General features: G+C 41.7%; 3 protein-coding genes across 3 annotated transcripts in view; 2 read left to right on the forward strand and 1 right to left on the reverse strand.

Moving 5' to 3' along the window:
- Positions 1 to 27,264, reverse strand: part of LOC111603810 — a 43,051-nt gene extending 15,787 nt beyond the window's left edge. The window contains exons 1-3 of the mRNA XM_030225452.1: positions 25,684 to 27,264; positions 14,671 to 14,978; positions 6,587 to 6,761 (exon numbers count right to left, since the gene is read on the reverse strand). Of these exons, the coding sequence (XP_030081312.1) occupies positions 6,587 to 6,761; positions 14,671 to 14,978; positions 25,684 to 27,152 (1,952 nt within the window). The 5' untranslated portion in view covers positions 27,153 to 27,264. The remainder of the gene's footprint in view (positions 1 to 6,586; positions 6,762 to 14,670; positions 14,979 to 25,683) is intronic.
- Positions 4,173 to 4,604, forward strand: LOC111603811. The gene is made up of 2 exons (XM_023321567.2): positions 4,173 to 4,325; positions 4,395 to 4,604. Exons 1-2 carry the CDS (start codon positions 4,193 to 4,195, stop codon positions 4,571 to 4,573), a joined length of 312 nt encoding a protein of 103 aa, XP_023177335.2. The 5' UTR covers positions 4,173 to 4,192; the 3' UTR covers positions 4,574 to 4,604.
- On the forward strand, positions 8,199 to 9,955 carry LOC111603822 (odorant receptor 59b-like). The gene is made up of 3 exons (XM_023321583.2): positions 8,199 to 9,031; positions 9,089 to 9,446; positions 9,509 to 9,955. Exons 1-3 carry the CDS (start codon positions 8,199 to 8,201, stop codon positions 9,575 to 9,577), a joined length of 1,260 nt encoding a protein of 419 aa, XP_023177351.2. The 3' UTR covers positions 9,578 to 9,955.
- Positions 27,265 to 27,524: the final 260 nt, after the last annotated feature.

A 27,524-nucleotide genomic window follows, 5' to 3' on the forward strand; every position in this document is an offset into this window, starting at 1 on the left:
CTACGTGTCCACGGAAGAGGAAGTATCCTGGCCAATTTAATGGCCACAGCCGCCGTCGCTTTGCTGATGCGGCACTGTGCCCGGCTTTGGTGGCGTATACTTGATGCGCCTTTGATTAAGTGTCGTCCAATGCCTACAAATGAGCTGTCAATTAATTGCTGTCGTCAGATATTCCTGTTGCCTACGCTCCATTTAAACGGCACGGCCAGCGAGCCTCTTGTGCCTGTTGATTTTCAATTTTGTTGCGAAAAACCATGCGGATTTCAAGGATCTTATTAAGCTCTTTACGACCTTTCGCCTTGTGCTGGTCTGGCTCACTTCTATTAGGCGTTCAGCTGATTAGCATAATTGGTTTTCCTCGACTTCCACTGACTTGAAGACAGTTGGCTTCATTCTTCCAAAATTGTCTAATTAAACGCCGGCCTAACGGCGACAACAGGCCATTGAAAGTTTCGAAACACTTCATTTGCACACATTAAGCGAATATTTATATTGTTGTCAGTGCGTTTAAAGTAAGTTTGAAGTAAATATTTGGCTAGACAACACCAACAAAGCACACACAAGGTTACAGCATGTGGCAGCAACGAATACTTAAGCCGCGCCAAGCACGTGCACAGCACACCGTCTACGTGCATAGCTAAAATGCATTTTCGCAGCTTAAACAGAAAAACAAGAGACACACACGCACGAAGGCTAGTATTACTATAGCACGTACGCTCCATTTTAAAATTCTGAGAGCTAATACGCTGCGCCCCCGCGCCGCCGCCTCGCAAAGCTGTGTGCGTGTGCGTTATTGTCGAGTGCATTAAGTTTGCTTTGCTGCTGCTTGTGCGTATTTTGGCTATGGCCACAACAAATATATATACTGGCATAACATACATTCATAGATGTGTGTAGGTGGCATATGCCAGTCCCTTTACTGCTCAACGCTCGCAATCAGTTTGTAAACAAGTCGCCTGTTTGGATTTGTTGCCGCATTACGTATACGCCATGTACGCTGCCATTTGCCAATATATTTCTGTGTGAGCGTGCGTGTGTCTGTGAGCAACGCCATCTAATGCACATAATCAGCTTCACTTTTGCAGTTTTCACCTCGCTGACATTGTTGGTAAGCCAGCAAAAATTCGGTCATCAGGCCTAAAGTTGATTTCCAAATTGTGTGCAGCCCGAAAATTTCACATTTTCTAGGTGAGCCTACGTTTGCCGGTCGCTAAGCCAAACAACCTACAGGTCAGGCCATTTGCATGTTCATATAAAATGGATAGCCGAGGGCTAAATAAGGCTGGCATCGCTCCATGTTAAGCTGACCGACAACAGCAAATATAATGGACAAATAAGAGAAATATGAAAGCAAATTTCTAGTATTTTGTAGCTTTATTCATGCTATGTGCATCTGGTTGTTGGCTTCAGTTTCAAGAGAGTGCACTCAGGCTTGAACTGTTTAATTTACGACGAGTTGCCTGCGCCCCGATGACGATTGACTTTGCAACGAAATGCAAGTTGCGTATTAGCCTGAGCCGGACTTTTGGTTGCAATTTTTAATTAATTTCATATATTTTACAGGCATAGAGCAATTTATGATTAAATGGCAAATCCTATAGAGTATTACAGCAACTGAGTGTGTTTGATAACTTAAACAACAGCTGCAAGAGAATTGTGGCAAATAGTATTACTCTTGCTGTGTCACTCTTTAAGTTCCTGGCAATCAATTTTAGGAATTTCGTGAATCAATTTAAAAATAAAACTGAATAAAGTCGTGTAAAGTAAAGCACAAAGTGTTCAGATGAATGTCATAAAAGCAAATTTTAAATATTTTCTAGCAATTTAACTCTTGCCGTTGATATTGAATCGAAAATATTTTTACGTTTGATTTTTCCACCTCTGCACGGGGCGGAATAAAAATTTCAATTATTCCACTGCAGCTGGAGTGCAAAAAAGAATATGAAAAGTGTGACATAAAACGAATGTCGTTTGTTTGTTTGCTTGCCTGATTTGTTTGTTAACTGTTTTGGCCCTGTTATTGCTTGTTGAAAAGAGCTGAAAGATGTGCAGCGGACAGTTGTGACAGGATCGAAAGGCCAATGCGCTGACAAGGACACAACTGTCCCCGCTCTACTTGCTGCTGTTGTCCACAATGCAATGCTGCGTATAATTGGCTGTTCGAGAAGACATTGACATTGTTTAAAAACATGGCTGACACTCTGCATCTGCAGTTGGACAAGTGAGCAAATGTAAACGACATCTCTCGAAGCCCAACTCCACTTGAAGGCCATTCACAATGCGAGCACAAATCCTCAAATCGCGTGTGTGCCAGACTCAGCTCAGAGTTAAATACTTGCAAATACTGGCACAGGCACAGGCACAGGCTCGCCATCTTCAATTCATAATCATGTATATTCAGAAATTGCAGCTCGACATTCTAACAAGCTGCTGCTGCTGCTGCTGCTGTCGAGCAATCCAACCCACTGCCTACGCTTCTCTAGCATCGGTGCATACTCAAACGAATGCTTATTGCAATATTTGATATTTCCGGTTCCGTTTGCCTCATTATGCTTTGCAAGCGACTTTGTATATTTTTTTATATAAATATATGTGTGTGCTCAAGACTTGTACATATTGCAGCATAAGTCAAATAAATACAACGCTGAGATTATTTGCTTGCCAGGCAGAGAGAGAGTGAGAGTGGGAGAGATGCGAGTGTTACCCTGTCCACAACTCCCGCTCTCTGGTGTATTATTGAAAATTTGTTGCATGCAGCGCACGCTAAGCGAAACTTAAATGAAATCCAATAAAATTATTGCCCCAGCAGGCATGCCTGAGCAGTTTGCCCAAGCGAAATCCTGACTCGGCCAGACCAACTGCCGGCATGTCCTTTCGCTCTGCTCACAGCGGGTGCTTAATGTGATTTGTGCTTTATACTTATTTGCGTTTCAGCTTGAGGTTGACGTTGGCGTTGGCGTTGGCTTTCTAGTTGGGGTTGGGGTTGGAGTTGGCGTTGGCTGTTTGAGGTTGAGCAACGTTGGTCGCATCTCTGTTTGTTTTTCCGCTCCGCAAATGCTCAATTCGTTCGTCTGCTCGGACCAACAAAGTGCCAAATAATTTCTAATATTATTAAGTTAATGTTTGCTGCCAACAATGGGCCATTGTTGGCCGCCTGCATTTATCATGGTATAACACAGCATAATACATAAATTAAATCAATTAGCAACTTTCCGTGCCGCCGTCTGACTTCCACTCGTTACACAGTCAGTTTCCGGCAGTTTGCTGCCACGACGCAACGTAAACAAATTAATTTTGCGGCTAGTCTCACAACTAATGGAATACTGATAGCAGCACATTATTAACACGAGACGCCCCGTTGCCAGCTTCAACTTTTTGGCCCCTGGCTCTGGCAATGCAAGCGAACAATGCACCTCTTTAATGGAGCATTACAACTGAGTTATGAAGCAGCAAAATTGTTTGAAACCGAACCGATTTTAACTGAGATTGCTCTATGCAGAGCAGACTTAACTATTTCTAAACATTTTTAGAGTAGAGATGCAACTAAACAAAGTTCCGAAAATAGTACCAAAAACTAAGGAAAAAGTCAAACTTTGACTTTGGATATTTTTATAAATATTAAGAGTATTTAAGCTTCAGCAGGCGTAAAGTAAACTTTTTGTTCCACTTGTTTCTATATGCATTTTATTTTTGTTTTCGTAAGTTGCTAAAATAAATGAGCTTTGGCTGGGGCTGTGGATGTGGCTGCTGCAAGGCGGCGCTGCACCTAAACTGAACGAACTTTCAACATGTAGACATTAATTTTGTTGCATCCGTCCATTAGGCGGGCCAAAATTTATGTTGCAACTAATTGCAGGCAGTTACCGTGCTTCCGCTCCGCCAGCTAGCGACAGACAGTTGCCTTTTTGTGTGTGTGGAATGTGTGAAATTTATCGAGCGTACAAAGTCAATGAGCATATCTGGGCATGTGCGGGCGTGCGCCATGTCTGCTCCTTATAATTGATTGCTTTCATTAAATATTGTCTGCCACACACACACACACACATGCATGCATGCTGCCGCGACCCACCTGTGGCCAACTGAGCGGCTGAGTGTGGTTAATGAAATTTGCTACGCCTTGGCCGGAATAACACAATTCATTAGCGCAAATTTTGTAAAAGCTTTAAATTTCAGCTCTCTGTGTTGCTCGAAAATGTTGAGAACTCAGCTGCTGCTGCTACTGCTGCCGGCCCTTGGACTGGGAAGGCTAAATTCCTCAGAAGTCAAACCCATACTTAATATCGACGGACTTACTTGGCGTCAACAAATCTACTATCAGTCGCGCTGTAAGCACGAGCATAAAGAGCTTATGATCGATTGGTCTTTCAATTCTTGCTTGCTTTTGCAATTCACAGGGCCTCAGCGCAAGCGCTTCATAACCACGCCAGAGCCAGGTGCCACGCCCGACCCACCCAAAATGCGCAAAGTTTATCCCTGCTACTGCTACATGCCGCCACAGCCCGGACGCAACACCACTGAGGCCTATGAAGAATATATGGTTGAGTCCAAAAATGTATTTATATTAAACAAGTAAATGGAAATACATGTATATAAAATATATTCTATAAAACATATAATTACCGAGACCAATTGCTGACGCTCAACTCGCACTTTCTTTAAAATACTTGATCTCACTTGCTGCATTGATCTACAGACATCAAACAAAACTTGAGCAAATTCCTAGCGTTAAGCTTTCTTATTAAAATTCCTTACATTATTTTGATAACTTCTAATTGCCGAGGCTCCAAACAGACGTTTCTAATAATGGCATAAGAAGCTGGTTAAAAAACAGATTGTACGTCGGAATTTGTTATTGTCCATTGTCCCTTGTCCTTTGCCCGCTGCCCGTTGTCCGTTGCCCGTTGCCAGGCAATAATTACAAATTATGCATGAAACGATGTGGAAGTGCGGACAGCACCAACGCCGACTGGTTAATTGTAAACAGCAGCAGGCAGAGGGAGGCACACAGAGAGAGGCATAGACAGGGCCTCTCTGTTTCATTGAAGGCCCTTAGCATCTCTACGCAGCATCGGCATGTTCGCAATTTAGTCATAAACAGGAGAATGGCTTTCAGCCGTCATTATGCTGATGGGTATGCAACATTGAGGCACTCAGTTTGATGTTCTCACTAACTGTTCAGTCGGGGCCACTACAACTACAAGCAACCAGGCTGTAAAGTGTGTACAAGTTGATGCCATAGGGTATACATGAGAGCAGAGGAGGGTATATTGAGAACTATTGCAACTATGAAATTGATAGCAATCAGTTTGAGTTCAGTTGAATTCTCGAGCCTCGATACGTGCTTAAGCTATGAATATAATAAATATATTATATAGATTATAGAAATTTAAGGAGACCTTTGCCTAGCTTAGGCTTGCTCTGCTGTCTACAGAGCATCGCCTAGTCAGTCACTTCGTTCGTTGTCCACTCTTTTGCTTGTGACCATTTGCAGTTGTTGTGTTAGTTTCAGTTATTGTGGTATTTGCTTGTCAAATGGCCTTGTTTATGGTAAAAGCCGTTCGGCCAGTTCCTTTGGAGGTTTTACTTTTTGGTGGCTCGCAAATATTTGTAATAAAGCGCCTGACACTTTCAGCTGATTTGGCAAATTTAATGAACGAACGAGAGCAGCCAGCTCTTTGTTATGTTGTCTGCAGACGGCGCCTCCTGGCAGCCAAGTGAATTAATTAAATATGCTCAAAGTGCACTCGTCGTTGCCTAAGTGGCGCACCGGAAAGGGAAATGCTTTCAAATTTATTGATTTGGCCAACCGTCTCGGACCGACATCAATGAAATTTTCATTAAATTGTGTAACTTGTTTTACGCTCGACTCCGACTTGGCTCTGACTTTTCCCACAGTTGCCAACTTTTGCTTTAACATTCAATTGAGAAACTTTTCCCAAAAGCGAACTATGTTCCCAAATAAAAAGAGTACAACAAAAAAGGGAACAGAATCAACTGAAAAATCTAAAAAACACGCACAAATTCTGTTAAAAGTAGTAGTGGGAGAGCACGTCATAAAGTTTCATAAGTATGTAGTGTCCATGTTAAAGTATTCAGTTTGCCGGTGCGTGATTGAAATTTGCTAACAGTTCGCCAAAGTGGCTGCGGGTGCTGCACGTGCTGCATAGAATCCAAGATCTGTGGCAGTCGTTATTATTACTGCTTCGATTGGTTCGCAATGTTTTGTCGCTGTTGCTGGATTCCTGAATTGGGGCATTGTGGCAGGACAATGGCCACGCCCAGTCGAGCTGCTTGCATTTCATATTGTGGCACAACTGCTGGAAGCAACGGCAACGGCAACGGCAACGGCAACGGCAACTGCAGCTGACAGCTGAAAATGCCGCCGAAACAATAACTATGAAAACAAATGTACAAAAACTGCGCAAATGGCAAATTTTCAGGCCATTGCAGTTGCCTTCGTTTGCCTTTTGCCTGCAAGTTATTTATAGAATGGGAAACATAGCCAGACTCAACCAGCCACCCACCCAGCCGCAAGCTGGCATTGCCCTCAAGGCTTGCCTTTGTATTGCAATTGTTTCTGACTTACTTGAAGTGATAGCTGCCATTCTCGTAGCCAAAGAATGGCACCGTGTAGGTCAGCATCCAAATGTTGCCGCCGCCGCAGTCGTAATACGGCTTCGACCATCTGCCATCCTCGTACTTTACGGCCAACGTGTCGTCCTCGATGAGTTCCTCGGTCCGATTCGAGTACAAATGAAATGCTGCAAAATATCAAGAGATGAGGGTTAATCGATAGAAATGACAGTTTGTAATCAACTATGCAACAACCGGATGCAAGTCCTAATGCAATGCGATTATGCTAAGAGGCACTGCCCACATTTTTGTTCGAGCTTCAATCGGATTGTCCCTTTGCTTCAGCTAACGACTTTCTGGGTACACTCCATGCCCTCAGCTCACGATGATGCATTAAAAATACATTTGGCAGCTCTACGCTCTAGGCACACATTAATGTGAAGTCGTATGAATTGCACAAAGAGCTATTAGCTGCTGGCAACTGCAAATTCAAATTGAACTAATGAGAGATTAAATATAGTACGAAATTATATTTGCCATAGTTAAAGTGAATTATGTAAGCATGTAATTAAATGGAACAGGCTTATGGGAACGAAGGAAGTTACATGACTTGAAAATACCCTCACCTGAAATGTAAATGGTAGCGGTATGATCGAAAGAGTACTCTATAGACCATAACTGCTTACTCTAGCATAACTGTAAGATGAGAGAGTAGCACAACTTGAATATACCCTAACCAGAAATGTAAACAATACTCATATGATAAAGTAAATGAAGTGATTTATAGACCACAATTAGTTGCCCTAATTCTCAAAATGCAAGGGAACCTTGCACGACTTGAATATACCCTTACCAGAAATGTGAACTGTATAAGTATGGGATGTGAAGCTAGCTTTTCTGAAATGTGAATTGTGCAGGTATGAGCCAAAAGTGAAGTACATTTAGAAGCTCTTGTTTAAAAATGAATGGAGTGAGCCTTGATATCTAAAAGCTAATGATTTGAAGCAGAGTCAGGAGCATGAACATGAAACAGCTTTGGATTCTTACTGCAATAATGGAAGTCATAGAACAGACGTTTTATAAAGGAGAGTATTAATCAGAAACTGATGTCTCAAGAGAATAACTTTTCATGCATTCGTTTAGGCATAATTCCACTATATATGCTGAAAGGTTATACAACAGAGACCAAAGGCACATCGACAGAAATGCAATTGAAGAGGCAGAGAGAGAGAGAGAACTGCATCTATTTATGTCATTAAATATAGATATATATAAATATTCTGATGATATAATAGTATATATATATAGTAGTATTATATATATAATAGTAATGCTTTATACTATCACTTTAGTTATGCACAAAGTCAAAGAGAATTGATTTCAATCGACAGTTAAGCTCTTCATTTGCAATACTTAATATTCAGTGTGAATTGACGGTTGTTGATGTCGCCTAAATAAGGTTGATGGCATTTATTTTTCATGCTACTGGCCAAACTTGCAACAGAGAAATAATAATAGATTTCAATTGAAACATTTGCGTAAATATTTAAAGGTGTCACAGTCCATCAAATCGTAATGGCAGCCAAGGCAGAAACGGCAAGTGGCGAGAATGGAACATCTGTGCGATGGCTATAAAAGACGTCTATGGGTTTAGGCCATGCTCAAAAGTGCTGGCACCGTTGGTCATGGCATCCACATTCAAGCTAATAAAGCCGGCACCACTCACCGAACGGGTGCGCTCCCGTGAGGGCTGCATCTACATGTATCGAGGCATGTGGATAATTGGCTGGTTGCCACCGAAGTCGGGCGTTTGGCGGTATGTTTATCTCATCTGGACCTTTACGACCTTCTTCTTTGGGGTCTTCTATCTGCCGGTGGCATTTGTCATCAGCTATGTGCGCGAGTTCAAGAACTTTGCGCCCAGCGAGTTTTTCACCTCTTTGCAGGTGGCCATCAATGTGTATGGCGCGTCGGCCAAGTCCCTGATCACCTACAGTTTTCTGTGGCGGCTGAGCAAGACGGAGACCTTGCTGGACAGACTGGACGAGCGTTTGCTGAACGACGAGGACCGCCAGAAGATACACAATGTGGTGGCTCGCTGCAATTACGCCTTTCTGATCTACAGCTTTATCTACTGCGGCTTTGCGGGCTCCACATTCCTGTCCATGGTGCTGAGCGGCAGTCCGCCGTGGGCCATTTACAATCCGTTTCTGGACTGGCGCGACGGCATGTTCAGCTTGTGGGCGCAGTCGATATTTGAGTATATTACCATGTCCTTTGCGGTGCTGCAGGATCAGTTGTCCGACACCTACCCGCTGATGTTCACGCTCATCTTTCGCGCCCACTTGGAGGTGCTCAAGGATCACATTCGAAATTTGCGCATGGATCCCAGCAAGAGTGAAAAGGAGAACTACGAAGACCTGGTCAACTGCATAATGGATCACAAACTCATCATTAGGTGGGGCAAACAGTCTTTAAAGTCAGCTCAATTGGGTAATCTCTTCCGTTCTGCCAGATGCTGCAACTTGATTCGCCCAATCATATTTCGCACCATATTTGTGCAGTTTCTGCTCATTGGCTTGGTGCTCGGCCTCACGCTGATCAACATATTCTTCTTCTCGAACTTCTGGCAAGCCGTTGGCTCCATTTTGTTTGTCATCACCATACTGCTGCAGACGTTCCCCTTTTGCTACACCTGCAATTTGCTGATTGACGACAGCGAGGACTTGGCCAACACGATTTTCCAGTCCAACTGGACCGACAGCGAGCCGCGCTATAAATCGACCTTAGTCAACTTTATGCATCACGTACAGCAGCCCATTATCTTCATAGCAGGCGGCATATTCCCCATCTCAATGAACAGCAACATAAGTGTGAGTATAGCGGCGTGAGTAGGCCAGAGTACGATAAATCCAGTAAATCTCTGTTCCGGCAGGTGGCCAAGTTTGCATTCAGCATTATTACCATAGTGCGGCAAATGAATCTGGCAGATCAGTTCCAGTAGAAGGCTAAAGGCTAAAGGCAAAGCGGATCGACTCTGCCCCACTGTGCATTGGCAGCACTTTAGGGCTTATCCTCTCTTGTATTAACGTAAATTTTCATCTTTATTTATTGCACCCTTAAACGAGTCTGGCGCGTGCCAAGTGCTCGTCTGCAATTGCCTCTAATACGAGCTCCCCCTAGTAAAAAATGTAAACCAGAGTAATAGACAAGCACACACACACACACAGACACACTCAGGCCCCTCTGGATTCGACATTGTTTGTGGCTGGCATTTGCATAGAATTTGTATATGTTATAGTTTATCTTATAAGATTTAGCTGATTTAGTTGTGCTCTGCAATTGCGAGGCCCGAAATGGTAATGGAAATGAAAAACCACAAGCGGACGGAATACGATTCCCAAAGGGGCGGGGTAAGGCGGGCGGGGGCAACATTTGCAAATTGTGTTAACAGACGGAAATTACAAACGAGAAATGAGAAACAAGAAGTCTGCCAATGCCAAGACATAATCAGGACACATAAAAAGAGCAAAAAGTAAAGAAGCCGAAAGAGCAACTCCCTGGGCAACGTGGCTCTCGCAGGAAGTGCTACGCACATACATATTACTGTTTACATATTGTATGTGATTTTTATTTAAATTTTATGTTAAACACGTGACGGGCAGACAGCAAAAATCATATATATATGCTTTACTATATACTCGTATTCAGTTATAGAAAGTAGCAACGGAACCAGACACGACGACGACGACGTCGACAGCAGCAGCAACAACAAAGGCCAATTCAGCTGCCGAACAAAATACAAATATTATGACATATTTTTGCGGTTTCTTTTTTTTTTTTTGGCACACAAACACACACATAGACACCCACACATATGCACACATAAAATGGCACTTAAATGCAGCTGCTTAAAAAAATGCATAGCATTTAGATGCGGTGCATGGAATTTGTTATTATGCTATAATTAAGTTGGCATTTTTCACACTCGAAGTTGGACTTGCATGGCTAGCATATTTTGTCGACATGCCCTGATATCTTTTATATATATGTAAGAAATTATATTACAAGGCTGCTTGACTGTTTTGAAATTCAAGCAATATTTTATCTATCAATAATTATCTTGCTCAAGCCTTCTAGTCAGATGTTAAAATATCTAAATACTTTATATATATAAAGTAAATACCTTATACATTTAAAGTAAATACTTTCTATATAAGAAGTTTAAGCAAATACAACTTTAATACACAGCTTAGATCATATAACATATGTCAATTAATTTAAATAGTTTTCAGCCTTCGGCATTTTAAGCCTAATGGCCAACAACTTAATTATTTTTATATCAATTTGCATTGAAATTCCACGCTGTTTACAAACTAAATTAATTTCTTAATGTATTAATTTATTGAATATGGAAAATAACACTGTGCAACGTGAAATTGAGCTGTATGTTGACGGAGCGAGCGAGGGTTAAGAGCAGCAAAGCGAAGCACAGCAGTTTAACAAATTCCATAAAATATCTCAATGATTCATAAACATTTTTCAAAGATATTTAAAGAAGCTGAGCAATAAGCTAACAAACTCTAATGCTTACTTGAAATATTTAACTACATTTCACCTATAATTTACCAAAAACCTGACCTATTAAGCAACCATTTTTGTTGGGCTGTGTAAATGAACACAGCTTTTTTTGTAGCTTCAAATATTTCAAATAGCAGAAAGCATGCAAATCAAGTCTCATTATAATGTGTAAATAGGTGGCACAACATAATAATATTGTTCTACATAAATTATTAATTTAGCTACATTCCTGTGTATGTAGTTCTAATGAAGTGAAACGCATTGTGCCAACTGAATTCAAACTCAAATTGATATTTGGGCCGTACGAGTAGTAAATGTTGTGCAGTTGGGCAATTGGGCAATTGCCCATTTGGCCATTTGGTCGCCATAAACGTTGATTATTGCACATTAAATGCATTGAATGGAAATTGAAATTGATTTTGATTTTGATTTTGATTTTTTCGGCAATTATAATTAATTGATATGCGTCTTTTATTTATGTTTGATAAAGCCATTAAGTAAACTCTGGCAATAATTACGCAATTTATTGCTGATTGCGGCGCAGCAACGCGAAAATAAAATTAATTATGGTACGGCAAAAATGGAATCACTTCCTTTAATGGGCGCTCATTTCATTTGATTTCATTTTATTATATTTCTTTTTCTTTTTTTTTTTTGTTACCGGAAAAAGCGTTCGATAATTGCTTAAAAAATGGCATTGGCATCACAATCGTGTACACCGCAAAAATATAATCAAATTAATTGCGCATGAATTGGCCGGCAATTTGTTGCGGCTGCAAAGTATTTATGTATTTTTGTCAGCTGGCGTGAGAAAATCCCTGAAAATTTAATAAATTTCCCTGCTGCTTGCCAGCCAGCCAGCTAGCCATCCATTCGAGACAGCGACTTTGCGCCAAGACAAAGTTTTGCCAGGCAAACTTGAACGCGGCCACCAGCAAGGACCAAGACTGCGGCTAAACCAAGTTCAAATATGTAAATGCATATAAATTGAAAGTCAGCTACGTTATGCAGATATTCCAACGGCAACCATGCCGACCTTAAGACGCAATTTAGCTGCCTCTGGTGTCGAGTTATTCTGAAATGCCTCCTATATACATACACACACACACACATATACACACATACAAACATACAGATGTGACTGAACGTAAATCATAGTTCATAGTAGTGGCTATGCCGTGAGGCATCTTTCGCATAAGTTTTACAACTCAGCGAGGTCACTGTTTGCCATAGATATACGAATTCGCTGTCAACACACACAAACACATGCGCACATACACACACACACACACACGCGCACTGTTGCATGAAGCCTATTGAATTCGCTGAAATCTTGGTTTAGAATTTATCATTTTTATTTCACTTTTATTTGCCTTTGAACGAAGGCTGACCAGGCAAGAGTGATACCTTTTTAAATAATTCTATTTCAGCAACTGTTTAATTTATTTAAAAACTATTTACACATTTTGCAAGCTTAGCCATTTGATTATAAATTATTTAATATGTGGAATTATTTAAAAATATGGGATGTGAGAATTTCTTAAAAATTTAGCAAAATGCTGACGCAATTCTGGCCGAGCAGCAATACAGTGTCTTGAATCTTAATGGATATTGGTAATATATAAAGCATACGTAGAAGTCATAGAAGTCAGTTTTCTAGAGGAAATATCGATTCGGAGATGTTGGTTGCTGTCAGCTAAGGCAGCCAGTTGAATAATTTGCCATTTCTTACACAGAGTCACTCTGAACCAGAAACAACGAAATATCTTAGTTTTTGGTCTTTTTTAGTTTTTGCATATGTTTCTATTGCCTTTGCCAGATTAACCTGTATAAAGTTATGCTATTGAAGGCAGACAGCGCAATCCAAAATGAACAAATATTTTTTTCTCATGTCTCACATGATAGAGCTTATGAAAACTATTAATAAAAACATTTGGGACTACATTTTAGATAAATTACTAAAAAATCAAGTGATGCAAGAACTGGTTTTTCCTCGCCATCAAGCACGCCAGGGCATGGGCCGCACACAGACGACATGCCGAATGGGTTTTGCCTAATATTTGGTCTACAAATAATATTTCAACGAGTGTTTGTTTTTTTCCAATTACCCCCGTAACGGCGGCAAGCAAACAAACGAACCGATGAAAGAACGAACAAATGAATTTTTATCTGTGGCAAATGGGCGCGGCGCTGCCCGGCTTTACCCGCCCTTTGTTTGCCTGCCCCAAGCAGGCTGCAATTTGCGGCGGCTACTGGAAAACGTGGCATTAGTATGCAGTGGCATCCAGTGCGGGCGTCATGCAGCCTAAGCGTCTGCGTGTTTGTTTTCAATTCCGTTTGTCTGCTCTGCCTTTCTCACTCACTCACTCTCCCTCTCTCTCTCTCTGTTTCTACAATATTTGAATGTTTGAGAAAGACAACACATGCAATTTGTTTGCAGCTAGAAAACGCTGTCTGCCATGCTAAGTAACACAACGTGGCTCGCGTGCACAAATTGCGCATACGCGCCGTATGACGTATATATATCTATATATATATACATGTATTTGCTGTTTGCCTGCAGCCGAACGGGCAAATAATTTGCATACCAACATGAGCAGCCGACATGGCAAACACGACACGACACGTGGCGTATACGTAACCTTTAATTTACAAAATTATGCATATCGAAATGTGTCCCTACCATCGACTTGCATTAAAGTCTGAGCGAGTGTGTGTGCGTGTGTGTATGTTAACTGTTGAATAAATGAAAGCATTGATTGACGGACGGATTGATTGACTAATTAAATGTAATGCGAGCAAATTACGAACTGTGAACTACTTTTAATGCACTGATTGATGCATGTCAAACGTTATTTTACGCTCAGAGCCAGAGCCAGAGCCAGAGCTTAAGCGCGACCGTATCCTTTCAGAGTTAAGCTCTGATTGAGTGCTGCTAGAGTTAGGCGTATTTTAAGAGCTGGCATCTGACGATACATGCAATTCTTTGTTTTTTTCGTCCCAGGTGCGTATTCAAGAATCACAGCTAATTAGAAAGGCTGTGCCGACTTTTGGGCTATTCATTTACATTTTAAGTGGCCTGCTTCTACACACAGAGATACCCACACGCACACACAAATATATACACATAGCAATTTGAGTCAGAGCCGGCATTTTCTTTCTTATTTATTTGCTTAATTGTTGGGCTATGATAGAAATTTGCCCAACTGGCAATGATAAAGCGACAGTAAAATATGCGACTCTAAATGGATAGCAACGGCATCGCAATTAGGCAGCAAAAGCAGAAACAGAGTCAGCAACAGAAGCTCCCTTTTATGGCCTGGTGGCGGCTCCCTTGGCGACTCGGCTAAGTGTCCCCGATGTCGTCTGGACAGTGACTAATGAAGTCGCAGATTAAAGCACGCAGCAAATATAAATATTCAATGCCATACGCGTGTTATACGACTCTCTCGCATCGAGGCATAAATAAGCGCTGGCCCCAGTCCACAAAGGGTGCATAAATCAGTGGCTACTTACATTTCAGGTACTGCTCGTTGCGTGCTATCACTCGCTCGGCGTTCTTGCGCGCCAGAAAGAACCATTCGGAGGTGTTGCCCAGGTAATGGTACTCCATCGCCAGATCCTTGGCGAGAATGGCGCCCAGATTCGGCGGCGGCAGTCGATAGGCAAACGGACAGAAGAGGCCCGGCTGCGCTGGATGTTCGTTCCAATCAAAGCAATTGCCCGCCGCAAATATATCATCATCGAATTCCACCATGGACAGCACCGAGGCGTGCAGCAAGTTGACATCTTCCTGCACCGAATGCGCCGTCGTCTTGAAGATTCTGCACGGAAATGGAGAAATGCGCACAATTATAGCAGTTGAATTTACGAGCATATTACAACTCAAGCGAAAATTGCATTAAAAATCCATAGCACAGAATATATATATATATATAGTGTTCTGTTGAGTCATAGATTAAAGCATACCAACAGTGGGTGGCTTGGACGAGGCTTGTTATTGTTTGCACGGTCTGCCCGGGCTGCCTCTCATTTTGTCGGGCTGTCATTTATATTTTTATAACTGCTTGTTTGCAGCACCACTGCCCCACCATTGGCCCACCACTGTCCCACTGTCTCCTCTGCCGAATTGCCATGGCTGTTGTTCCGGCCAGGTCCTGGGCTGGGCCCAGGGCTCTAACACAAGTGCACTTATAGGCGCAGCGCATTATGCTGCTTCAAGCTGTGCTCAAGTGCTCCAAGCGCTGCTAGCTGCTCGCTGCTCGCTGCCGGCAGCGGCTATTGTGTGCCACTAGCTCTCTGGGTGTTGCAAACTAGGTGTGTGACTGTCTGTGTGTGTGTGTTTGTAAAAGTAAACGAGAATATTGCGTTCAAGATTGTGCCTTAAGTGCCCGGGCCGCCCGTCGTCAATCGCCCACTGCCCGCCCCAGGCCTCAGGTCCTATCTCCGACGTCTACTTCGGGTCTCTGGGTCGGTATTAATTAAAATGTCACTTTAACATAACATTTCCTTTAGGCAACAACAAAAACCACAGGCAGCTACCGCTCACCCCAATTCCCGCTGTTCGACTTATAGACCAAAACTTGGAACGGGACTGCAGAATGGTCAAAATAAAATTCTGTTAATATGCATAAATAATTGTTTGCGGTCGCAAAAGCATCTCTCTCAGCAAGCCAGCCAGGACGAAAGCTTGTTTGTTTAACAGGCAGACAAACTTATGTTAAACTTATTAAGGTATTTGTCTGTGTGTGTGAGTGTGGAGACTTAAAACTTGTTGGGCAACTATGCTTTAAATGGGAGCTAGGGCATAACATGTGCTTATATTTGACTAGAAATTTTAGTGTAATTTCATGTATTTAATTTCAATTTATTTTATAAATAATTTAAGTTTTCAGATGCTTTTATTATGCAGTCAAAATTGTATCTATATATCAATTATATTTTTTCTAAAATTCAATTAGAGTGGGTAAGTTCTATGCTGATGCAGAGCTAGACTCTATATACTTTGGACCATGGTGAATACTTTTGAATAATTTTTAATTATATATATAAATGTAATTTCACTTGAAGACATCTAGGACACAGAACTTAAAAGGGAAGCTGCTGATTAAGTATATATCTATATAAAGAATAATATCTGTCTCTCATTCTGCCTCTTTTCATAATCTAACTCCCAATACTATAGCCAAATACAGGGCATCTTAAAGTCTTTTATTCACTACAATATTCATCAACATTGTTTGCGGCCTTCATATAAAGTCTTTGAATAAAGTTCAAAGTAAATAAATTTGATATTTTCTTGCAAAATTCGATAGATAAATTGAAGTAATCAGATAAACTAAACAGAGTATGACAAATTCAAATACATTTTAAGTTTGTTATTCGATTTCTTGTTAAACTCAAAGAAATTTATAAAGAAAAACAATTTGTTGCTGTGGACTTATTACAAGATGCGGCAGCATTCGGAATTCCAGTCAAGCATTCCTAAGCGCGTTTGTCAATATCAATCAAAACTTTATTTATTTTAGGCGACTTTGGGTTAACACAGCCAAGAGCTTCACATATCGTAACTAGTTAATGTGGTATGGTGTTGACTTCATTTTCCAATGGAAAATTTGTGCTTAGCCTAATGCTTGTGCGTGATTTTGACACGCGCGCTAACGGGGGGCGTGGCTCGTTAATTAGTTGATCTGTTGCGAGGTTCATTTGTAAATGTCAGCCACATTTTGTCATTTCGAACGGCCCCCGTCAGAGTTGAAAAGTCGCTCGCAGGCTCAACAAAAAACTTGAGGCTGGCTAATGATGATGATGATGGTAATGATGATGCTGACTCTGCAATATAGCCCGCACAGCTTCCAGTTCACGCTCACACATAATTTACGGCCACACTTGCCCGCTTCGAGAACAGGCACGGAGCATATAATGGATGTGGATGTGCGACATATGAGTGGCTGTTAGTTGCAATGTTTAATTAGCTGTCCACAAGTAACTGAGCAGCAGCATGATAAACTACAGCTCTCTCTCTCTCTCTCTCTCTCTCTCTCTATCTAGCTGTTTTTCTATATGTCTCCAGACTACTTGAACTCTGCGCAAAGTGTGGCAAGTTTTAAGTAACTGCAACAGAGCCTGTTTTTTTGAAAAGTGTGTTAAAGACACTTTGCGCTCACTCGAGTGTTGAAAGGGCAAAACAAGCACTAAGCTGCAAGTGCATCAGCCAGGTATTTAAACATACAAACAGACACACAGACAGCTGGACAGGCCAAAGTGCCAAAGCTGTTGTTGTGCCTGCTATTGCAAGGAAAGTAACGCTGCAAGTGCAGGCAGCACAGCATCTCCCTCTCCCTCTTTCTCTATGTCTGTCTATTTGTGGGCGTTAGGCAACCAGCATTTTTAATGACTTGCTGCTGTTGGTGCCTTTGAAAGAAGCTGACATTTAATTAAAAATCATTGACCAGCAGCAGCAGCAATACAGATAATTGGGCTGCTTATCAGCTATCCGCTTGTCAGCACATCACACAGTCCGCAGGCCACAGATTCCACTTGTGTATTCATATTATGAGTCTCTATGACAGTCAAAATGGCGCCTAAGCCGCCATGAGCCGCGGGCCATGTTGCTTATTTGTTTTGCATATGGTGTCCGCGCCCATCTCCAACGCAGCTCAAATACATATTACAAAACTTGCGAAAGCTGGGATAAGTACGGGGCGCCGAGCAGCAGCCCACAGCGAGCGAGAACAGCGAACAACGAGCTGAGAACAACAAAGTGAACAGCAGCAGGCATTTAAGCCGCTTTTTATTTGACTTGAGAAGGCCGACAAGCAGCTGACACAGGACCTGACGTTACCCGGCCTGGGCCTACATAACGTATATAATTTACAAATGCCAATTTGCTTTAAAGCTGCTGCCAAGGCCGCTCTGTGAGCCGCTGTTAATATTGATTTCTTTTCGCACAAGTCAGCAATATCACACATAACTCTGATGTCTTTACGCTTGATGTTTCAAATTTCATTCAATTATTTCCATTATTTCGCCTGATTCGTAAAAACCAATTAGTCATGAACGCGAAACCTAAAAGCAAAATTGGAAAATTAAATTCTCATTGCGGCACCTGCAAGAGACCGCGGATCAGCAAACACAAAAAAAAAACAAATCAAAGCAGCTTGAGGCCATCTTCGACATGCAAATACAAACGCAGACGAGCAAACGTACACGCTTCATACTCCGCACTCCAACTTCGGCAAGGACACACTTTGACGTGTCCTTGGGCAAGGCCCAAGCGCATGCGTGTGTGTGAGCCTGGCACGCTTGCTGTTGACTTTTTAATTGAAAGCGAAATGTTTTAGTTTAATTATTCAAAGCTCACCGTTGCGCATGTTTGGCGTGCAACGTCTGCTCCGTTGGCTTGCACGGATCAGGGCAGGCAGCTAATACGGAAAGTGCTTGGCCCTGGCCCTGGCCCTGACCCTGTCCCTGACGGGCGTGGCCTTTGTCTTAGCCTTTCGCCTTTTGTTGCCAGCTTCCTGCTTAATGTGGATTTCAGTCCATAACAGCCAACGAGCATGGCCTTTATCAATATTAATTAGGCCATAATCATCAAATTGGAATCTGATTAGAGTGCGATTTAACGTAAATTGTTGCCAAGTAATGTCTTAACCTAAGCCTCTGTCACTTTATATGCAAACTTTCAATAGCGCACGTGGCATAGATCAACAAAGAATAAATAAATAAAATTTAGTGACAATTGAAAATCAATAACCCAGAAGTTAATGGCAAAAATACCTTTGAAAGTTTGCAAAAATAAAATTATTATTTGTATTAATTTTTTTACAATTTTAAAATCTTTTACATTAACTTTTACATGTGCAACAATTTCTAAAGAACAGATTAACTTGTGGATAATATATAAAGCCTCCTTTTCCTTTTCTCTCTTCATCTCTCTCTCTCTAGATAAGATTATATAAATTTAATAAAATATACTTAAGCAAACTTCTAGCTTAACATTTTAAATCTCTAAACTAATTCATAAATCATTCAACACCTACATAATCCCCGCCCGGGATTCAGTTCCTAAAGCTCATTGTCGTGCTGACTAAACAACTTCAATGAAATAATATAAATTATACCTTAATATATTATATATTAAATTCATTTTTCATTTACTATTTTTATTTTCTATTTATACAAAAGCGAGCAAAACTAATTTATTTATATTTTATATTGCATAAATTGTTTCACATGCGCCAAACTTCTGCAAAGTTTCTTAATTATTGCGAAAAAAGCTTTTAGCATTTTGCCGTTCAGGCTTATGTTGTCAGCCCCATATGCAGAGTTGGGTATCGATTTCAGTGAGAAAGGAGCCAATTACTGGGGCACTTTTTGCACTTACGCATTTCCCAAATTGCTCCTCGCACACCTCATAGATGTTGTCTTTAGAAAGCAGCTAATTATTGTAGCCCTTTTAGCTTTTACACATTACCTAAGCTACTTTTAAAATATATATATATATATATATACTGCTATAATTAGCACAGGAAATTGAAGCTTAATTAATTAAAAATTGTGGGCCCAGCTCCAAAGGGTTTTACTTTACTCCGTGATGCTGCGTGGCCGTGTGGCATGGAGCCAAGTAAATGACTAAATGAATCAGGAGCAGAGCAGTTGTTGTTGACATGTTGCTGCAAGCCGCAAGCACATACTCCACACACACACACAGAGAACCCCCATTTGCTTTGGCTTTTATATTTCTTTTGTGTTTGGATTTTTGAAAAATGTTTTTTTGATTTAGTCCGTTAATTGCTTTCAAGTTGGCAACTTCTGTGCTCGCGCCTGATGATTATTATTGCTGCGGCGCAAGAACAAAAAAAAAAAAACTTGGCAAGCATTTTGGCCAAAAAAGTTTCTTTTGATTTTGTTTGCGGCATCACCCGGCTCGGCGCGGCGCGGTCATAATGAGCCCACTGGGTGCGGCTCGAAGGTGGGCCAAGCGGAGATGCTGTGTGAGAAAGTTTTTCGACTCGGTCTGATGGCTGTTTTACTGCGGATTAACTGCAAAAAGGCAGCGGCGTTTTTATTGCGCCAAAATAGACTTGCCAACACGGCGGCTGTGGCGCAACTTAAATATTACGCATACGCCATGTGGGCCACAGCTGCAGGGCCGCGGTTTGACGGACAAGTTTGTTAAGCCGTTAAGTTACACATGTTGCAACAACTGTGATGCAACTATAGCCATAATGACAGCAGAGCATAAGGAATGCAGCCGACAACAAATGTTGATGTTTATATGGCCCCGGATCTGGATGTGGATGTTGATGCTGACGGCTGGCAGCAACAAAAGGCAGAACATTTACACTTGCATTTGCATCAGACTCACCATCAACATCAGCTTCAGCATCAGAAAAGTCAAAGTCAGAGTCGGTTACGAAAGCCAGCCAACTGGCAAAAAAGGGCCGCGGCTCACAGCTCACAGCTCACAGCTCACAGCTCTCAGCTCGCTGGATAAGTGAGGATTGCCTAAGGCTCGGCGGTGGCGCAGTTGTGCCGCAACAACCGCAGGCACCACCGCACCTCTGCACCACCGCACGCTGCTGTCAGTTGCAGTTGTACAATAGCAAGCGGGCAGCAGTTGAAATTCACATTAGGTATATACTGCGCGAAATGAAAACAATTTCCATTTTGTAACTGAGAGCAGCAGCAGCAGAAGGAAAAAGAGCGAATGCGTTTATATTAGTTGGTGGTGGAAGCGTTATTAGCACCACCCGTGGCGCACAGCAAATCAAGCGGCACTAAAGGCCAAAGCAAAAGCCGGATGTTGGCCATGTGTTTCATGTATCTATAGCTCTGTAGCTGTATCTAGAGCTCTGTAGATCTGTAGCTCTGTCTCTGGCTGCACGCACTCGCATATTTATTTGTTTGCGCTGGCAAACTTTGAAGGATGTTGACAATGGCATGCAAGGGGCTCGGCAGTGCCAGGCCACACTGTGTGGCGGTGACCTTGTTGTTGTCATGTCAGCGTCGACAACGCCATCTCAGCTGCGTTTTATTGCCGCGGGCGGGCCATTGCTCGCTGCAATTGCCATTTGCCATTTGCCATTTGCCATTCCTTCTGCTATTTTTGCCTTTGCCACTGCACATCGCTTATGCAGATTTCGATTTGTTTTGAAAACAAATACGAGAGCTCAAACAGCGGCAGGCAACAATTGCTTCCCAACCGAAGCCAAATGTTGCACGACAAATTGAATACGACCAAACCAACGGCCGATTTATTTGCATGCGTCACTTTATCGGAAAAGTTCAAGACAAACAACAAATCGCAACGAATTGCGAGCAGCAGCAGCAGCAGCAAAGAGAAACAAAAACATTGCCATTGCCAAACAACAAGAAACCGGAAACTCAATTTCAGCTAAGTTCTATGCACAATGTCGACGGATGCAGAGGGCAGCACTCGAGCTAAAACTCAAGCGACGACAACACATTTAAGTACTTAAAAGTTTGCCAACTCTTTTTGCTCATTTTACAAGGTGTGTGTGTGTGTGTGTGTGTGTGCTTAGACTGGCAACACTTTTGCGGCGCGCACGGAAACTAAAAGAAAAAGTGGCCAAGGCAAGAAAACAATTGAAGCTCGTAATTTCAACTTGAATTGATATTGTTTTTCCTGCCTTCCTGCCTTGCGCTTCTTCTTTTATACTCAACGCCTGCTTTTGGTTGTTGTTTTCCAGTGTTTTCTTAACTGTTCTTCTTTGTTTTTGTTTGCGTAACAAATAAACGGAAATGCTTAGACACAAACACCGAGCAGCAACGCCAATAGCAACAACAACAAGAGCAACAAAATTGTATCACTAAACAATAACTTCAATTAGTTTGTCTGTACGTGTTTCCACCTAAAAGGCCCAACAAACCAGCAAAACACCCACACCCACACCCACACTCAAACCCACGCTTTAATAACTTCTATCACACCCACAGTTAGCTTCAGCCCACTTGGTGTTGTCTGCTGCGGATGTTGTTGCCTTTGTCATTTTTTTTTTCGAGGCGTTGTCGAGGATTTTGGTTTTCCCAAGCTGCCGCGTCGCGTGGGCGACAGGAAGTCGTTGATTATGTTTACATACAAAACAAAGTGCGTTGGCGACCTATCGAGAACTGATTAAAATAATTGATGAATATCTGCGAGATTATGAACCAGGGACTGTGCCCGGCGGCCTATCTTAAGCCAGCGACTGCTTAGCGCTTAGGCTGCGCCAATAGCTCCCCGGGGTCAACACTCTGACATCGACGAACATTTATTCGGACATAATGAAAGCAAACGTCTAACATATGACACTAAATGCAATAATGTTGATCCTGCTCACAGCCCAGGATATAATATAATTTATTGGCATTTCACGTTTAGCAGCATTTTATTGCCCTTGACTCGTGTCAATTGTTGTTGCTATCTTTGTTTGGCCTCTGGCGCGCGATCCACTTAATTTGTCACGTTGTTTGTGCGTTTAATTGTTTATTTGTCTTTTATGGATAGGCGACAAGTGTGACTGATTTGTCAGCTGGCTTTCCAAGGGCACTAGCTATACTGAAATGAGAGCTGCTTTGGTTTTGAGCAATCAATTTACTTTTGAAAACCTTCCAGTCAACTGAGACTTAGATGAGCCATTGATAAACCCAGTTCAATTTGGCCTTTTATCCAAGCTAACTAATGTCAGACCTACAGATCATCAAATCTTTCGTAGTAGCTAAAAGGGAAGTCATATATCACAGTCTCTTCCTTCCCATCTATGGTTTAGTTACCTCAGCTTTGGCTACCTCTGCTAGAGTATCTGGTTTTCGTTGCACGCGAAATAATTGTTTTGCTTTTTATTTTTCTAGCACATTTTTTCGTCTGCTTCTTAATAAATTACTTTTACTTTGAGCGAACAAATGGCCGTGATTTAAGCGTGTTCTAATCAATGCTGTGGGACGCACACACGTCGCGTCGGTGCACGACGCACAAAGTTCGACGGAAAAGTTCTTATCTGCGATAGGAAATTATGTGGGAGTCAAGGGAGAGCAACAAAAAAGAAAAAAAAAAGAAGAAAATGTGAATACATGAGTCGCAGCTCGCTGACATTTTCCTTCTATTTGGTTTTTTCTATATATTTCTTTCCGTTTGGTCAGTGTCTGAAATCGAGAGAAAAAAATTGAAACGCTTTTTCACTGAAACGAACATATATTCAATGTCTAATGTCCTGCAAGGAGCACAGTCACATGCAGGTGGCCACAGCAACAGTCGTTCGTGGAGCCCACATATGCGCCGTGCACAAAACTTTGGCATTTATTGCGCCCGACTGACCAAGAGAGTCGAACAACTGTCGCTCAGACTGCTGCTCAGAGCCGCTGCTAGCTGCTGGCTGTTCGATATTGATGCTGAGCAGCAGACTTCAAGAGGTATAGCATGTCCTTGAACGTACCATTCGTTCGTTGTTAAAGTGGGCAACAGCTAGGCGTGCTCGCAGCGACAGCTGTGAATTCCTATGAAAAAATATCGGCATTGTTGCGGTTGTCAAAGTAAATCAAAGCCCTTGACTTGACTTCGATTCTTTTCTTTCTTTGCTGGCCAAGTTTTCGACAATCGTTCTTAGCGCAGTTTCCCATTCACTAAGTAATTGAACTTTTATCAAAACTCCAGACAACTTCAGGCAACTTGCCACCCAACATAAGTATAAGTTAATTGAGTAAATATTATATCATATCTTATATATACATATATATATATATAACTAATTACATAATGAGGGCGAGAGTGTGCGTTGATCCAGAGTACTGTGGCCAAACTATTTTCATTTGTTACTTCAACAGTTGTTGAACTGTTTGCATATTATTAATATTAATATTAATGAAAACATTCTGTACAAATGCAAAACATCAAACGGAGTCACGGATGGAATATATTAAATATGCAAAATAAAATCATGACTGGAATAAATATTTAATACACAGAAAAGTTCTGGAATTATAGGATTATTCGAATATAAATTCTCTGTTTGTTGTTAAGGATTAGAACTTTTATTTGTTTCAGAGCGTATCACATATTTGATATAATTCTCAATGATGGGTGAATGAACAAAATTTATTAATTTTTTTAATGCCTAACTATGTTCATTCTAAATTAGAACTATAAACACTTATTTGACAGCTTTAATGTTGTATTGCTTATGTGTGATCTGTGGGTTAGTGATTGGAGTATTCGTCATATGGTATATGTAATGATAGTGTGCGTATGTTAAACTAAATAAGAAAATGTAAACCAAAATTATTTTTTAAAGTGTAAATAAATATATTCAGATTTGTAACTTTTTAACATAAAAAATATATGAAATATTAAATATAAGAATTTATTATTTCATGGCATTATGAGTAAATTTTGCAATATTAATAAATATTGGAAATGCTACATACTTATATATATTTATTATTTTGTAACAATGATTAATTGGGCAATGAGTATTTTTTATATAAGGCTATAATTTAATCAACTATATGAAATAATAAAGAACATAATTAATTTTGTGATAAATGGAGAAAACTGATATTTAAATTATATAAATTGCATGTAAAAATTAATTTATTTCATAATTTATTAAATGAAGTAAATTAAATTTTTAAAAATATGAGAAGTATTATATATTAAAAATTAATTTATTAATTCATTTCATCATGACTAATTAATCAATTAATTTTATATCTTTGGGGCAATTATTTACAATAAATTGAAAATTATATATATATAAAATAATAACATATATTTATATATATATATAGATATATATATTATATATATATATATATATATATATATATATATATATATATATATACAGACATAATTATAATTGATTATTCAATAAATTGAGCCAATTATTTACACACGTGTTGATGTTAATATGTGAAATATTAATAAATAAATATGATAAATTATATGTTTAATAAATGAAGCTCTCTATATATAAAAAATTATGTGTAAAAATATATTTTATAAATACTCTATTAGTTCAGATATTAAAACTTGAAAATCAAATTATATATATAAATATGTATATTAGTTTATTCTTGTAAAGCTGAACTATTTTATTTAAATTTCATATAGAAGTCAGCTCTTAACTTTTGTTAAATTTTCAATACCATGCCATAATAAGAGCTTTAACTATTTAACTATTGAATTGTATGATTGAGGGAACTTTTTAGCACAAGTGCTGGCCAAATGCTATTGAAGATATTAAGGTATTGACATATGCAAGTGTCTGGTTCGTGTCACATATTTATTCCTGTCACGAGGCCAACTCTGCCTGCAACCAGCGGGTAGCAGCCAGCTGCCAAAAGCCATTGGCCAGCAGACAGACGTGTGCACTGTTGCGGCCATTTGCTTGGCCATTTCAACAGTTCAGTTGGCTTCACAGTGCGTCGTCTGTTGCCGTTGGCCAAGTTTCGATTGGAAAAGTTTGGAATGTGAATAATAGTTGGGCCGATGGCACAAAGGGAGGTCCGGACGGATGTGTGACTCACCTGGTCAGCATGTTGGCGCGATTGACGGCCACCTCGGCCTCAACACGAAATCGATCCTGTGCATAGCGGTCGACCACACCCTCGCCGAGATTCAGCGATGTGCCAGCCACGCAGTTGGAGCCCATCAAATGCTGCTGTTCGATGTACTGCAAAAACTTTGATACCAAGTCAATTTTGCTATCGCGCGCATTTATTACATCGGCCGTTATCTGATTGGAATCAACGCTATCGCCCTCCACATCGTCAATAACTAGTGGCTTAGTCTTGTCATCAATAAGCACCTCGGGCGGGTAGCCGTCGTCCATGGTTACCTCTGAAGTATCTAGCACGGACATGCTGTCCACCTCCGCCTCCGACTCCGACCCGGACTCTGACTCTGACTCGAAGTTGAAGTTGATCTGCTTGACTACCATGCCCTCTCTGTCCTGTTGACTGGTGATGGCCTGGGAGCGCACTTCGGTCTCCGTTTCTGGCCACTCGGCAATGGCGTATGCGCTGCTGTTGTCACTGTCGGGGGCAGCCACTGTCGCATCCTCTCTCGCCTCATCCTCATCATCGCCATCGCCATCGCCACTTTCATCATTGTCAGCGTTTCGCGATTCGGAGACCTCAAGTTGGTAATCCATCGTTCCCCTACCCATGGGCGAATTAACATTGAGACCAACTGCCGCCGATGCAAATGGCCTGCTGTTGCTCTGGTTGACTGGCAGTAGTCGGGTTCTGCCCAAGACTCGAGTCTGCTGGAGCTGCCAGCTTTTCGGTCCATTTACGGCTGGTTGACGAGGCGCAAATGTTGCCATTTCCGTGGTTGACAGCTCATCGTTCTCGGCGCTGTCCTCATAATTGGCATCATCACTGTTGGCACGCACAAATTGCCGGCCAGCTGCTGCTGCTGCTGCTGCGATACTGATACTGCCCTTCGGCCCAGCACCTGTGCTTCGTAATGTGGCCAAGGCTGGCTGAACAATGTTCGTGGTCGGCTCGGTGGCCAGCGGCGTCCTTGAGTCAACGGCAATGGCACTCTGGTAAGCTGACTCTAATGAGTTTTCCAAATCAATCTCGTCTGCCAATTGCATAATCTCGCTGAGCGCCGCTGTATCATCCGCATCATCGACATCTGTGGGCCGACCCTGGAGGTGTTCGGCCTCGGCCAGGCTGCGATGATTCTTGACCGCTCGCACCACGCCCAGGCTCTTGTCCACGCTCTTCCGTATGCTCTCGTTGATTTTCTTTTTGTGCAATTTGCGAATTTTATGCGTGACTGGCGCCCCGCCGCCGTCCGGCTGCTGTGTGGGCGGCATCGTTGGCGCCGTGGGCTTGGCCAAGGGCACAGCGGCATGCAACGTTGCAGCATCGCTGACCAGAGTCAATCGTGTGCTGTTAATGCTGCTGCCGTACAGCATATGTGCCCGGGAGCGACCGTGACGAATGTTGAAGCCATCGCCCGTGCTGGAGGCCAGCGTCGACATGTTTTCCGTTTTCGCTTTGATGCGCGCTCGTGCCGGCTGTGGTGCATCAACTCCAGTGCTGGATTCCGAGACCGCCAGCTCGGCTCGTGTATGCCACACCAGCAGCAGCAGCAGCAGCGGAAGAGAGGCTTTGCGCTGCTGCATTGTCAGCAGGCAGACGTTTTACTTCTCAGCGACTTTTAACGTTTCAAATTCTGGCCCAGTTTTTCGGGGGCTTATTTGATGCCTGATCGATCCCTTTGTTAGATCGTTTCAATTTCACTTTGGGCTACAGCTCGTTACCTTCGGCAGCGCATGTTCCGCGCAGGCGTTCGATGATGACAATGATGCTGCAAGTGTTGTTGTTGCTGTTGTTGTTTTGCTTGGCTTTTT

The sequence above is a fragment of the Drosophila hydei genome, unplaced genomic scaffold (genome assembly GCF_003285905.1).
Source record: "Drosophila hydei strain 15085-1641.00,03,60 unplaced genomic scaffold, DhydRS2 tig00008134-arrow-pilon, whole genome shotgun sequence".
Taxonomy (NCBI): Eukaryota; Metazoa; Arthropoda; class Insecta; order Diptera; family Drosophilidae; genus Drosophila; species Drosophila hydei.